General features: G+C 42.6%; 1 protein-coding gene across 3 annotated transcripts in view; it reads left to right on the top strand.

Moving 5' to 3' along the window:
• The window catches only part of C6H11orf80 (chromosome 6 C11orf80 homolog), a 64,637-nt gene that overhangs the window by 35,915 nt on the left and 14,949 nt on the right, over positions 1 to 13,773 (top strand). For all 3 annotated transcript variants that reach the window (XR_004230048.1, XM_031941679.1, XM_031941680.1), the window contains exons 5-8: positions 10,581 to 10,664; positions 11,655 to 11,710; positions 11,924 to 11,995; positions 13,499 to 13,691. Coding sequence is in view for 2 of the 3 variants with exons in the window: in XM_031941679.1 (XP_031797539.1) it covers positions 10,581 to 10,664; positions 11,655 to 11,710; positions 11,924 to 11,995; positions 13,499 to 13,691 (405 nt within the window). In the remaining variant the exon portion in view is untranslated. The remainder of the gene's footprint in view (positions 1 to 10,580; positions 10,665 to 11,654; positions 11,711 to 11,923; positions 11,996 to 13,498; positions 13,692 to 13,773) is intronic.

Genomic DNA, 13,773 nt, shown 5'->3' with positions numbered 1-13,773 from the left:
TTTATGCAGCAATTTGTTCATTGCTTATTTTTAAAAATATTATTGGCTGAATTCATATAACTGTTGCCTAGGAGGTCTTTTGATTCCACTTTTGGATCTTAGGCATTTCATAGGACCCATCTGGAGGTACGGAACCATACTAATCCCCTCACTTTCTCCTTTTAAAATATTACAAAATCATAATTTCTAAATGTCCTCATTTGAAGGCTTTAGATTCTTGTGAATGAGAAACCTTATCAGTCTTTCAAAATATCAATTTGGAAAGAAGGTCCAATACTGAAATCTTTTATATCATCATTTTTGAAGAACTAACAACTTTCTTAAAGCAAGATACCTGCCAGATATTGTGGATTAGAGGCAGACAACCTGCCAAATTCACCCCATATTCTCCTTTATTAAAATGCTGCCTCAAATCAAATTTTGGAACAGCATAGCCAACAAAAGATCAGGTGGAACATTTTTGTAGACCAAGGAAACTTAAGAGGTTAGCAAGAGAAGTCTGTAGCACCAGGGGGAAGGCCTGTTCAGAGCCCATAGCAACATACAATTAAAAATAACTTACCAAATGTGGGAACAGTGGCAGATTCTGAAGCTCTCAGTCTAGAGATGGTAAGGAGCTCAAACAGCTGGTCAGAAAGAATGTTCAAAGGACCTTTATTGTTACTGGGTACAATTTACGCTATTTGACAAATTTACTACACATATTCAATTTTGGGTGACAACTCCAGAGTAGAGAGGAGCTTTGGGGATCAATCACAAGGGAGCAGAGGCTGTGGTCATATTACCAAAGCAAAGTGGAGTACTAGTGCTTGCAGCAACAAGGGATCAAGGGCCCTTCCTGGGTAAAGATCAGAATAATGAGGACCATGGAGGGCAATGGCCATATCTCTCCTGGGATCATACCAGCTTAGAAATAAATACCTGAAATTTGCAGATTCCTCAGAACTAGCTCTGACAACAGCAGTGTGAAAAGGCCTGACGTTTAGAACATTGCTTCCCCATCTCTAAAGCTCAACTTTAACATAAAGTTCAAAGTAAAAAAAAAAAAAAGTAGATTGGAAAAAATCAAAAATATAAAAAAAAGATTTGATCATAAAAAGCTATTATGATGGAAGGGAAGACCAAGACATAAATTCAGAAGAAAACAGCTACAATTAAATCCTTAAAAAAAATTCTAATTGGACCGAAATCCAACAAGAATTCTTGGAAGAGTTAGAGATAAGAGGGATATAGGAAAAAAATGGAAGGGGGGGAAGAGATTGATGAAAGAAAATTATGAAAAGAGAATTAACAACTTGGCAAAAAGGCATCAAAAATATCCCCAAAAGAGATACCTTACAAAACAGAATTGACCAAATGGAAAAGGAGGTATAAAATGTCACTGAAGAAAATAATAGCTTAAAAATTAGAATTGGGCAAGTGGATGCTATTGACTCCTTGAGACATCAAGAAATAGCAAAGTCAAAAGAATGGAAAAAAATAAGAAAATTTGAAATATATCATTGGAAAAATGACTGACCTGGAAAATAGAGTAAGGAGAGACAATTTAGATTTATTGGACTATGGACCTGAAACCTATAGTCAAAGAGAGCTTAGACATATTTCAGTAAATCATAAAGGCAATCGGCCCCAGTGTCTTAGACCTAGAAGGGTAAAATAAAAAATTGAAAATATCCACTGACCATGTCTTGAAAGAGATCCTAAAATGAAAACTACTAGGAATATTTTAGCTAAATTCTAGCGCTCCTGGGTTAAAAGGAAAATATTTCAAGCAGCCAGAAAGAAATAAATCAAATACTGTTGAGTCACAGTTACAAGATTTAACAGGCTCCAAATTAAAAGAACAGAGGGCTTGGAATGATATTCCAAGGGACAAATTGTGATTATGTAGTGGAAATGAAGGGGATGCTCATCATTTGGGGAATGACTGAATAAGTTGTATCATGTGATTGTAATGGAGTATGATTGTGCTATAAGAAATGGGAGGGGGGGAGATTATAGAAGGGGAAAAAGACAAGACTGTATGAACTGATGCAGAGTGAAATGAGTAGAACCAGGAGATTCTTGTGCACAGTAATAGCAATGTTGTAATGATGATCAGTGATATGATGAAGTACTTGGCAACTCTGATGTATATGATGATCCCAGACAATTCCAGAGGACTCATGATGAAAAAAAAAATGCTATCCCCTTACAGAACTGATGAACTCAAGTGCACATTGAAGTAGGATGTTCTTTATTTTCTTGCTTTTTAAAAAATATGACTAATATAGAAATATTTGGTGTAACTTCATATTTGTGATTGATGTTATATTGCCTTCTCAGTGAATGGGGGAGAAAGTGGGAAGGAGGAAATTTAGAACTTAAAATTTTAAAAGAAAAAGAATTTATGAAAATAATAAATTAGGATGTTTAAAAAATAAACCCAGGAAAGAATTCTCCCTAAATTGATTAGGATAATGATCAAACTAGAGTAGAAGACCCTTTTAGTTATTTGATTAAATGAAGCATTTCTTAAAATTCACTTTTGACCAGTAGGAAGGGAAATCATTAGAAAGAGTGGTTAAAAGAGGCTTGTAAGAGTCTAATCACTAACATTTAGAGAAATTATTTTCCAAAATATATGAAAAATTGTTTCCATTGTTCTGCTTTCTGATTGAAAATGGTTGGTTGTCCATTCTTGAAGAGCAGCTTTGCTATGTTGGAGTCAAGCTACAGTGTGTACGACTGTGATTGATCAGACCAATACAAACTGGGAAGGCTCTGCCGCAAATCAGGCACAAATAATCCTCATGAATATGTGGAGTAGAGATGTCTCTAAACCTGGGCATCTCACATTTATTTTGAACTGTTGCAATTCTGCTTTGCTCATAGAGCCCAGACCCTTCTCTAATGTGGGAAGGCCATGTTGGCTGGTTCTTTGCCAGCGTCTCCCACGTCTCACAATCCATTTCAAAGTTCTTCAGAGAGACTTTAAGGAGTGTCCTTGTGTCACTTCTTCTGACTCAGTGTGAGTGCTTGCCTTGTGTGAATTCTGGGCAAAATGGCTTTTTAGGTAATCATATGTTTGGCATTCAGACAATGTGCACAGCTCATTAGGGTTACGCTTTCTGCAGTACAGTTTAAATGCTTGGTGAGTGAACCTCAGAATCTTCCTAAGACAATTCAAACGATAGCAGCTCGGTTTCTTGGCTTGGTGCAGGTATACTGTCTAGGTTATACAGGCGTGCCATAGTGAGGTCAGCACAGGGGCCCTGTAGACTTTGTTTGGTAGGCAGTCTAATACATTTTCTCTCCCACAGTTTACTTCAGAGCCTCTAACTACTGAGCTCTCTTTGGCAATGTGTGCAATAATATCATCATCTATGTGTATATTCCTGGAAAATATACTGCCAAGATAAGGGAGCATAGCCACGGTATTCAGAATTTCTCTATTGGCAACCAGTGGTTCCGTGGATGGATGGTGTAGTGCTGGCTGACAGAGACCCTATATTTTCTTGAGCCAATATAATTATTGGGGCAAAATGAGCGTTAGCAGTAGAGAATTGATCCCTGTTTTGTTGCATTGAGTACATAAACATCTGCAGGCAAAAAAAATCACGCACCTCTTCCCCCTTCACTTTAGTCTTGGCTTGCAGCCTTTTGAAGTTAAATAATTGGCCATTGGTGTTGTATTGACTTGGTGCCATTTTCATCCTCATTGAAGGTGTCTGATGATATGCTAAAAACATGTATGGGAGCAAGCAAGCAACTTTGCTTCACTCCATTGGTGACTGGGAAAACTTGAAAGCATTGTGCATTATCCAGAACCTGGGCAAGCACATCCATCTTGAAATGGATGTACAGTACTGATGAACTCTGGGCAACCAAATGTGGCCATTATCTTCCACAGACCTCCATGACCAACAGAGTCAAAGGTCTTAGATCAGGTCCTAACATTTCTCCTGGAATGTTGGAATCTTTACAAAGTGTTAAGCCATTAGAGTTGATAGAGACAATAATTATCTAATTTAGCATGGTTCAATATGATTGATTTGATCTTAGAAGGAGATATTTTGGGCCAGAACTTGAAACAAGGTACTAAGTGCAACTGATAGAAACGATGCTTGTGTTGACACCTTTAGAGAGTTATACAAGCAAGAAATATTTAAGTACTCATTGGAGTTCACATGTTTGGGAGATTTCAGGGTTTAGAAAGAGATATCTGAATTCACACCTCCCTTGAAGTTCTTAGGGTCAGAGAGCATGCTGGGAGATATCCCACAATCCCACTCTCGGAGAAGCAGCATAAATACAGCTCCAGTGAACCACTTGAAAGAGTTACTTGGGAACATTCCCAGGGGTCAGAGAGGAGCACTCTGGGGGGAAGCCCACAAGCCCCTCTTTGAGGCAAGAGAGACTCATTGCATCTTCCAATTTGGTGCTGGCTGGAGGCTGAAGAAAGCAGAGGCAGAAGCCAAGGACAAAGCTGCAAGAGCTCTTGGAACCAAGCAGAGAGGCCTGAGCTAATTGGGCTATATTGAAGGACACAATAAAAGATCTGAACTTTTATCAGCTGGCTGCGATTTTGGAGTAATTATTTACTTGTAACTGAAACTAAGGCTGCCTCCAGAAAACCTCCCTGAGAAACCTGCTTTCTCCCAGAGAGAACTATTATTATATTTAAAGAACAAAAACACCAACACTGGAATCGTTGGGCTGCATATGCCATATTGGCCATTCCCTAGCCCTTTCTGAAACCACACTAGCTCTCAGGTAGGTGACCATCTTCCAGGCCAGAAGAATCAGCCAATTAAGAAGGGCTCTGGCAAAAATCATGTCAGCAGTGACCAAGAGAGACCCAAACCCCACCAATGATTGTCACAGGACACAATCTATTTACTTTCATAGAGAAGGACAAAAATGGACTCCCTGGGCCTTGTAGATCTCTCCTGGAATAGGCACCAGGCACTTTGCCACACAAAAGGAGCCTAATGGCATCCAAAATTCTTCTTCAGTTGGGAATTCAGCTAGAGAGGGTATATGGTCAGTAGCTTCAGCATTGATTTTTTTTTTTATATTAATAGCTTTTTAATTTTACAGCACTGACAATTGTCAAACCTTTTGTTCCAATTTTTCCCCTCCTTCCCCCCACCCCCTCCCCTAGATGGCAGGTTGACCAATACATGTTAAATATGTTAACGTATAAATCGAATACAAAATAAGTATACATGTCCAAACGGTTATTTTGCTGTACAAAAAGTCGGACTTTGAAACGGTGTACAATTAGCCTGTAAAGGAAATCAAAAATGCAGGTGGACAAAAATAGAGGGATTGGGAATTCTGTGTAACTGTTCTTAGTCATCTCCCAGAGTTCTTTTGCTGGGTGTAGTTCAGCACTGATTTTGATGATAGTTTGTTGAGAACAGTTTGGAGGTGTTTGGCTCTTCTCTCCAGGATCATGTCCTTATCACTCTAATCAACACGGCTCCGTCAGCACTTAGTACTTGAGAAACACTTTTAGTTTTTGGCCTATAAATAGCCTTTAGGAGATCATAAAAGTGCTTTGGAGTGTTACTATCAGTGTGAAACTATTTCATCTGCCTTGTTACTTAGCATAGCCTAAATACAAGGCTTCCTCTTCAAATTTAAAAAAAAAAAAAAAAGGTATTGACAAATGTTTTCAAAAACTTCTCATGATAAGTCAGATCTATCCTTAGAGAATTTATAAGGATTAGTATTTTTTTAAAATACCTTCTTTCCTCCAAATGACAAATGGTCAAAGGATATAAATAAATGGACTTAAAAAAGAAACCCAACCTATCAATATCCATATGGAAACAATTCTGTCATTAAAAATTAATCAAAATTAAAACAACTCTGAGGTACCACCTCACACCTGATTGGTTAATATGACAGAAAAGGAAAGTGACAAATGCTGGAAAGGTTGTGGGCAGACAAATACATTAATGCCCTGTTGGTAGAACTGTGGAACTAGTCTAACCATTCTGTAAAGCCATTTGGATACTATGCCCTAAAAGGTGTTGAATGGTGCAGATCCTTTAATTCAACAATTCTGTTATTTGGGCTATTCTCCCAAAGAGATCAAAGAAAGGAGACTTTTTTGTATCCATGTGTGCAAAACTCTAACTCTGTGTGGTGGCAAAAAGTTGGAAACTGAGAGGATGCCTCTCAGTTGGGTAATGGCTGAACAAGTTGTGCTGTGTGAATGTGATGAGATTATTGTGTTATAAGAAAAAGTGAAGGGGATGGTTTCATAAAAATCTGAAAAGATTTCTATGAACTGATGTAAAATAAAATGAAGAGAACCAAAAGAATCTATATAGTGATAGCAATATTAATAATTATCTGTGAAAGACTTAGCTATTCTGATCAATATAGTGACTTAAGATAGTTCCAAAGGTCTCTTAATGAAAAAATACTATCCACCTCCAGATAGAGCACTGATGACCTTGGGGTGCAGTTAGAAGTGTTTTTCTCTTTATTTTTGGCAACATGACCAATAGATAAATATTTTGCGTGACTTCATCTGTATAATGGGTATCATATTTCCTGCCTTCTCAATGAGTAGAGGAAGGGATACAGGGAGGATAAGCATTTGGAACTGAAAATAAAAATTAAAAAGCAAAAAACGTTTATTCCTAAGTCAGGCAGACCAACGAGACTAGCCACCTGCTTGCTAAGGCAAGGCCATTATTGTGGCCTTGGCCAATTTTTTTTCAGCTGAAGCAAAACTAAGCTAAGGCCAGAAAGTCTATAAACTAAAAGGAGCTTGATTGTGTTATCTAGAGGCACAAATAACTCTTCCAAATGGATTTTAAAACCCCTAAGAATGACTGGAGCTTTCTTAATATGTGGATCATCTTATTAGATGTCTCCAGGCCAGCACATAGCAAATTTCTTGTTTGTCCTTCATTTTAAAGAGGACCAGTGACATAACAGAGTGCTGTCTTGACTCACGCGTAAATTGGATTTAAGGGAGGCAGAGCTGCACAAAGTCATCAGCCTCACTCTTTCTTCATGAGTCATTAAAGTCCAGTGAAAAGAAAAAAGCCAAAATGACTGGAAGTAGCCTGAGATGTAGCAGAAGACATTGGTGTCTTCGAGCACTGGGCGAGCTTTGAGCACTTCATGGCATCCCGTTCAGCCGCCTTCACGGCTGTTGGAACAGATTGTTCTCATCTACCCATTCTGCCGAGGAAAGTCTTCAGATGTTCAGGGTAGACACCGCCTAAGTTCACCAAGAGGTCTGAGGCCTGTTAGTTACCCTTACCTGATTTGATCTATCTGCTTAAAAAATGGTTTTATTGGGGTGGGACTACCGTTGTGTGTGCTACAGCTTTTTGAAGCACAGGTAATTGCTGGGGGATGGGTTGGGCACCACAGGTGGAAGAGCAGTCCTGAAAATAGCTCGGGAAGCCATTACGCTAGAGGTGCTAGTCTTCCCTGAATATCCCACGTGCCCTATGTAGAAGAGACCAGTGGAGGGGCAAGAAGGGGAGAGTTGTTCTAAAGGAATTGTTTTAGTAAGGTCCCCAAAAATTTTTTGTAAAAATTGATGTTGCAAGTAAGGACCAGCTAGAGTCAGAATGTTTATGTTGCATGGCCCAGGTCAGCTTGGTTGTCATCTGTGTCCCCCTCCAAGACTCCCGAGGCACAGTCATCATCGCCCTGGCCTCTGCCACAATAGTTTCTGTACTCGTGTTCCCTTTCCCTACTTGTCCTGCCATGATCCCTGTCACAGTTCCTTCTGGAGTAGCCAGAACCCCGTCTCTGCTACCAAAGGAATTACCTTTCCCCCATGGTCCATTTTGATCTGTCACTCATCCATTTCTGACCAGCCTGCCATCCTTGGTACAGGCTGGGGAAGGTGATGAAGCCAAGCCCCATAGCCTTTGTATATCCCTGTCTTTGATGACCATGACCTTGACTCTGTCCCCAGAGTTGTTGAATTGCTGCTTCGAAGCCTGTGTGTCCCTGTTGAAGTCTTTGGATGTGGTGGTGACTCGGATGAACAAGTGAGGAAGGTCCTGCAGGCCCTTATTGCGATGGCATTAAAGAACCCCTTTTTAGAAGGGAGTTGGAATCTTTTGTAGCTTCACTGAAAGCATGTGTAGGACAGCCCCATAGCAGTAAGGACAACGGGGATGACGTGTATCTTAACCTAATTCCTGTGTAAGTTTGTATTCTGCAAGTTCTGCATGTGAAGGTTTGAAAAGCACCTGCCATTTTCTGACTGCAGCCATACTTGTGAGGTAGGAATTGAATGTATAAGCACATTTTACCAAGCAAGAAACTGAGGCTCATAGAGGTAAAGCAACTTGCTGAGGGCCACACAGTCAGTTATAGAATAGTGATAAGATTTGGGAGAGCTGCGCCTTCCCAGAGTAGCAGTGACTGGCCTTTTTAATCCTCAGGGAACACATGGATTCCCCCGCCCCCCCCCCTTTTTTTTTTTTTTTTGCTGAGGTAATTGGGATCAAGCGATTTTCCCAGGCTCACACAGCCAGGAAGTGTTAAATGTCTGAGGTCAAATTTGAACTCGGGTCATACTTCACCTACTTGGTACTACACCAACTAGCCGCCCTTCATGGACCCTTTGTGTTGAAACGGTAGAAAGGAAGGAGAAGGGCAAGTCCAACTGTCATTGGCCCATCCCCATTGTCTGCTGTTACCCACAGGCCTAACACCTGATTAGACCCTGACCCTGTTTACTGACTCGGTGCTGAAGGACAGCTCTGCCGGTGGGCTGCTATTGGCTGGATGAATATGGCTCTTGTGCTCTCACCCTGAATGTGATTTCCTTCCCATTAGTGTAGAATTCCTAATCTGGCCCTGCATGTCCCGAGGGCCACCTGCTTTCCTAGAGTCTGACCATTAGCCACGCTGTAGGGCAATGGGTTAGAATATTCTTCTGCCAAGAAAAACCCCAAAGCATGCTGTTTCTCAGGACTGCCAGGTGGCCAGGAGGGACTTGGTAGATATCCCAGGAGTAAAAACCAGTTATTATCTACCTGGGAACTACTTTTCCCCTGGGAATTATTTTAAGATATTATCAAATCCGTGTACACATCAAGGATGGTCATTTTGACAACCGAAGGCTTTGGCACACAATAAATTTGTCATTCATCCATCTTTATCCCCAACATTTTCAGAATGATAAACATAGACTATAATTTGAATAATGTCCCTCATATACACATGTATATTTATAATGCGTAGCAATGTTTTTCAAATGTCTGTGAATATTGTGATTAATACAAAATCATTTAAAAATGTTACTGAAATGTTCATCTATTTCCTCAATTATACTAATGGTTCAAAAATAGTTCAGACACTAATTACTAAAGTTTTTTGACTTTAGAAAGAGGTATTCATGCTCAAAACAAATGGAAATCACTAGGCTAGTCCAAAGTCTGAAAACAACAATCACATTAGCAACATGGCTCGCCACGGCAAACACCGGCAATAATTATAAACAGCGAGGGCAGAGAATCCAGGCCGTGGGTCACTTGACCGCTTCTTTCTAGGGGACCTGGTACCTAGTGCCAGTAGCATTTCTTGCCCATAGGAAGGGGGTGTCCCAAGCTGTTCCAGCAGCAGAATACTTTTAGGAAATGTAGAGTGGGGCTCTTTGCTGGGGAAAAGAAGAAAAAAGCTGGAAAAGGAAACCTAGTTACATGTTACCTGGCAACCTCACGAGCTTCCTTTCATGATTAGCCATGTATTTACAAAGCCCTGGGGCTCCTCCATGATGAGAGCCATAAGAAAAACACAGATTTTATGACCTACTTAGCCACAAGATTGCTTTGGGACATTCCTTCTTCCCCAACGGGGACTTTCATTATGTTTCCTAGCCCTGACTCTTTCCCTTGTCTTTTTACGCATTTCAGAGCTGTGTTTTATTGAGAACTGGGTGATGTTGGACACGCTTCACTAGGTCTCATTTTCCTGATCTGTAAAAATTAGGAGTTGGGCTAAGCGAGCTTAAAGGTCCTCTTAATGCTATTCCAATTTATATTTTGTGTGGTTTTTTTTTTTGTTTTTTTTTTTAATGTTTGAAAGGCAGAGAAATAACTAGGCCTTTTAAGCCAATCAGCTAGTTCTGGGAATTTATTTAAAACATTGGGAGGAATCAGCTCCTGTGTGAACCAGGAGGAAGATCTTGTTTCTAAGCATTGTTTCCTTCAGTCCATTATCTACTAATGACAGCTAGCATTTATAGATAATCTTAAGATTTGTAAAGTGCTTTACAAGTATTTTCTCATATTACTTCTCTACCCCAGAGGACTATCTTCCTCAATCATGGCTTTGTTTACATACTTTGCAAGCAACCTTTTGCCTTTAATGTGTCAGGTTCAAGCTATTGAGAAGAGGTTTTAAGGGCCTTCCCTCCTCCAGGGATCTGTCAGCCTCTGCCTGCCTTCTCATTTTGCCACCCCAATGGTTTTAATTTTGTTTTTCTCTGAATGTTCAAACAGCTTCATGTGAAATATTCATTCTCGTCCAAGAAACAGCGCCATATGTTGGCACATTTGTAATCTGAGGGTTTGGACTATTGTGTGTGTTTTTTTAAACAGGTTGATGAAAAGCCCGCAAATTTGATGACAGATTGTCTGGTTATAAAGCAGTTTTTGCACAAAACCAGCATAGTGCACCCAAAGGTAACATGTTGATTAGCATGATGTTGCTGTGGGCAACTGGGCAGTGGCTGCGGGAGGTGGGGGGAGGAGAAAGTCATCTCTTTTGCTGGAGATTCTCCATGGTTGAAAATAGGAGGGTCTGTTTGTGTGTCTTAGAGATGCTACTGGTTTTTAGTTTGAGCTGGTTTGGTTTCAGTGTACCTTAGAAAGAGTCCCTACTAAGAGGGAGAGGGGAACGAGTGTTGTGCTAAATGCTCTTCATAAGTATCTCATTGATCCCTATAACAAACCTGTGAGACGAATGCTATTTTTATCTGCATTTAAATTTGAGGAAATCGAGGCAGATGGGTGAAGTCGCTTGACCAAGGTCGCACAGCTCTGAGACTGGATTTGAATTCATCTTTTCCGGACTCTTCCCTTCCTTGCCCCTTGCTCCTTATCTGCCTGCGTGTTCTCCAGCCCACCTTTCCCAGCTTAGGCCCCATTTGCTTAGCTGCTGCTCCTGGTCTTCCTTACTGGCACTTTGGCATAAGCTACCCCTGTGCCCTCTATACACAGCTTCTACCCACATCAATGTTACTCCTATGGAAAGTCCTTCCCAATTTCCCCCAGCCCTAACCCACAGTTAACAATGGAGTCAGGGAGACCAGAGTTCACATGTCATCTCAGACATTTATTAGCTGTCTGACTCTGAGTAAGGTATTAACCTCTGTCTGCCGCAGTTCCCTCAAATGAGGATCATAACAGCACTATCTCACAGGGCTGTTGTGAAGGTCAAATTAGATAATTGTAAAAAGCATTTGGTCCAGTGCCCAACACACACAGTTGGTGCTAAATAAATGCCCGTTCCCTTCATCTTGTTGGATTTCTTTTGTTCCCAGGGCCTAGCGCACAGCACTTTGTTGGATTGGATTGGAAATGCTTTGTGTCGTGAGGGGGGCCGCTGTGGGTGGGCTGGGAGGTGTCGTCTCCTGTCAGCCTTTGCTCTACTCCAGCTTCATTTGTTTGCAGGTCAGATTCCGCTTGTGTGTGAAGGTGAATGGAGTCCTCTCCGAGGACACCTTTGGGTAAGGCCCTTTCTGGCAGCAGAGGTGGTGCCATTTCTCATGCCCTGACAAGTAGCCCCTGCGCCCACAGCTCACCAGTCACCAGCCTGACCAGGATGTGGAAAGAATCTTGTGAGGTGGCAGCCCAAGAGCCTCTGCTGTGAGCTGGAACGAGATGTGGGAGCTGCTGGCTGGTGACCCGTTGGAGCTTTGACTCGTGTCTGTCTTTCCCAGGAAAGAGAAGGAGCCTGTTGCGAAGCTGCTAAATGGGATTGGCCTGCTCACCAATCAGCACCACTATAGGAGGTGAAGGAAAAGCTCTGTTTCTCTCCCATCTGTGACCTGGGAAAGAGGAAGGTTCTTGGGATGGGAGGTGCCTTTGGCAGTTTGACTTCATGGAAGTGCTGCCCTCCTCCCTGCCAAGACCCTCAGTGAGTTAGAAAACCTAAAATCTGGGCTGTGGCCCCTGAAGGCTTTTTTAGTGCAGCTTCTCACCCCCAGTCCCGACTGTATCACAGTTAGCACTCTGAGGTGAGAGTTTGTGTTACTCTTCAAGCTCTAGGGCAGAGATGTGTCTGATCTCTTGTGGGAGGATTTGCTGAGCTAAGTTGGCAAGGGGGCATCCTCTTGGTCCTGGTACTGAGAGCACTGGTGAGGATGCCCTCAGATCTCTCTAAAGAGGGGACATGTGCCGACCGAGGAGGCCCTGCACAAGTCACAGGAGTAGACTGTGGACTCACGAAGTCCTGAGTTCAGATTTGATCTCAGACACTAGCTGTGTGACCCTGGGCAAGTCACCTAACCTATTTGCCTCGATCTCCTCGGCTGCAAAATGGGGATAATAACAGCACTTACTTTTTAGGGTGGTTGTAAGGATCAAATGAGAGATTTGTAAAGTGCTTAACCTGGTGCCTGGCACATGATATGTGCTGTATAAATGCCTATTCCCCTCCCTTCTCCCAAATTCTTGGAGTCTCTCAGGTCTGAACCATGAGCTTTCTCCTAACTGAGCTGCCCTCAGGCAATTATTTGAGCCAGTGCTGAGAGGAAAGTGGTTTAAGGCAGAGGGAAGAAAGGGCCTCGATGACATTTCCTTCTATAGGACAGACTTGTTAGTGGGAGAGTAGCCACTTAATTTTACCCTCAATGTGCTTCTTCCTGAGGAGAGGAGATGATCTGACTTAGCCTGTGCGTCTTAGGAGATGGAATTTTCCCAGCGACATAAAAAGCATCTGGACTGAGGGTGTATACTGTGTAGACAAAGTTATTTCAGGGGCCTTCCCAAGCCTGACTCTGGCCGGCCGAGCGGGTTGTGGGCGCTCATGCAAACTGCCCCGCCGACTGTCACTGCTTGGAAAACAGAGCTGGTGGTGGAGAGGGCAGACATTCCTTTTGGGAAAGGGAAGCTGCTGGTGGTGCTGGCAGGAACAGGGCCTGGGCTCCTGGGGCCTCCAAGGCAGGAGGGACCCCACAGGCCCTCCGGTGCAGCCCACCGGAGTATAAACATTCTCAGAAGAAATCTGAAAGGGGGGCGGGACCATCCCCACAATACCAAGATTGGTGGCACCCTCGGTGGGGCACTGAGCCAACTGAGCCGACCACAGGCAGAGAATGGGATGTGTGAGTGCGTATGTGTGTGAGTGTTGTGTGTGCACTTGTATATGTGAGGGTATGAGTAGAGTAGCTGTGTGGGCCTGTATATGAGTGTGTCTGAGCGCTTAGAGGGAGCTTCACAAATGGGTTTTTTGGAGCCATATCCTTAGGGGAAAAATGCCCTAACACGTTGCCTTTCTTGTTTTCTGTCACCAGGCAGGGATTTTCAGGGGCCCGACAAGTCTGCAGCAGAATCCACCCCGTTCTGGGTCATCCTGTTGCCCTTGTCATTCCTGATGAGGAACCTGCCATGGGCGTACTGGGGGAGCTGACCCTCACTCCAGCAGCTGCTCTGTGTCCCTGCCACAAGCTCCATCCCAACCAGACCAGCAGGATCTCCACAGCCTCCATATCCTTTGAATGATGCAGGGGACAGACTGTCTTTGGCGATGGATCAGTCCTCCCAGGCCTGAGAAGGCCGCCGGCAGCTG

This window comes from Sarcophilus harrisii, chromosome 6, assembly GCF_902635505.1.
Source record: "Sarcophilus harrisii chromosome 6, mSarHar1.11, whole genome shotgun sequence".
Lineage (NCBI taxonomy): Eukaryota > Metazoa > Chordata > Mammalia > Dasyuromorphia > Dasyuridae > Sarcophilus > Sarcophilus harrisii.
The sequence above is the reverse complement of the archived record's forward strand: the minus strand, read 5'-3'. Positions and strand labels throughout refer to the sequence as shown.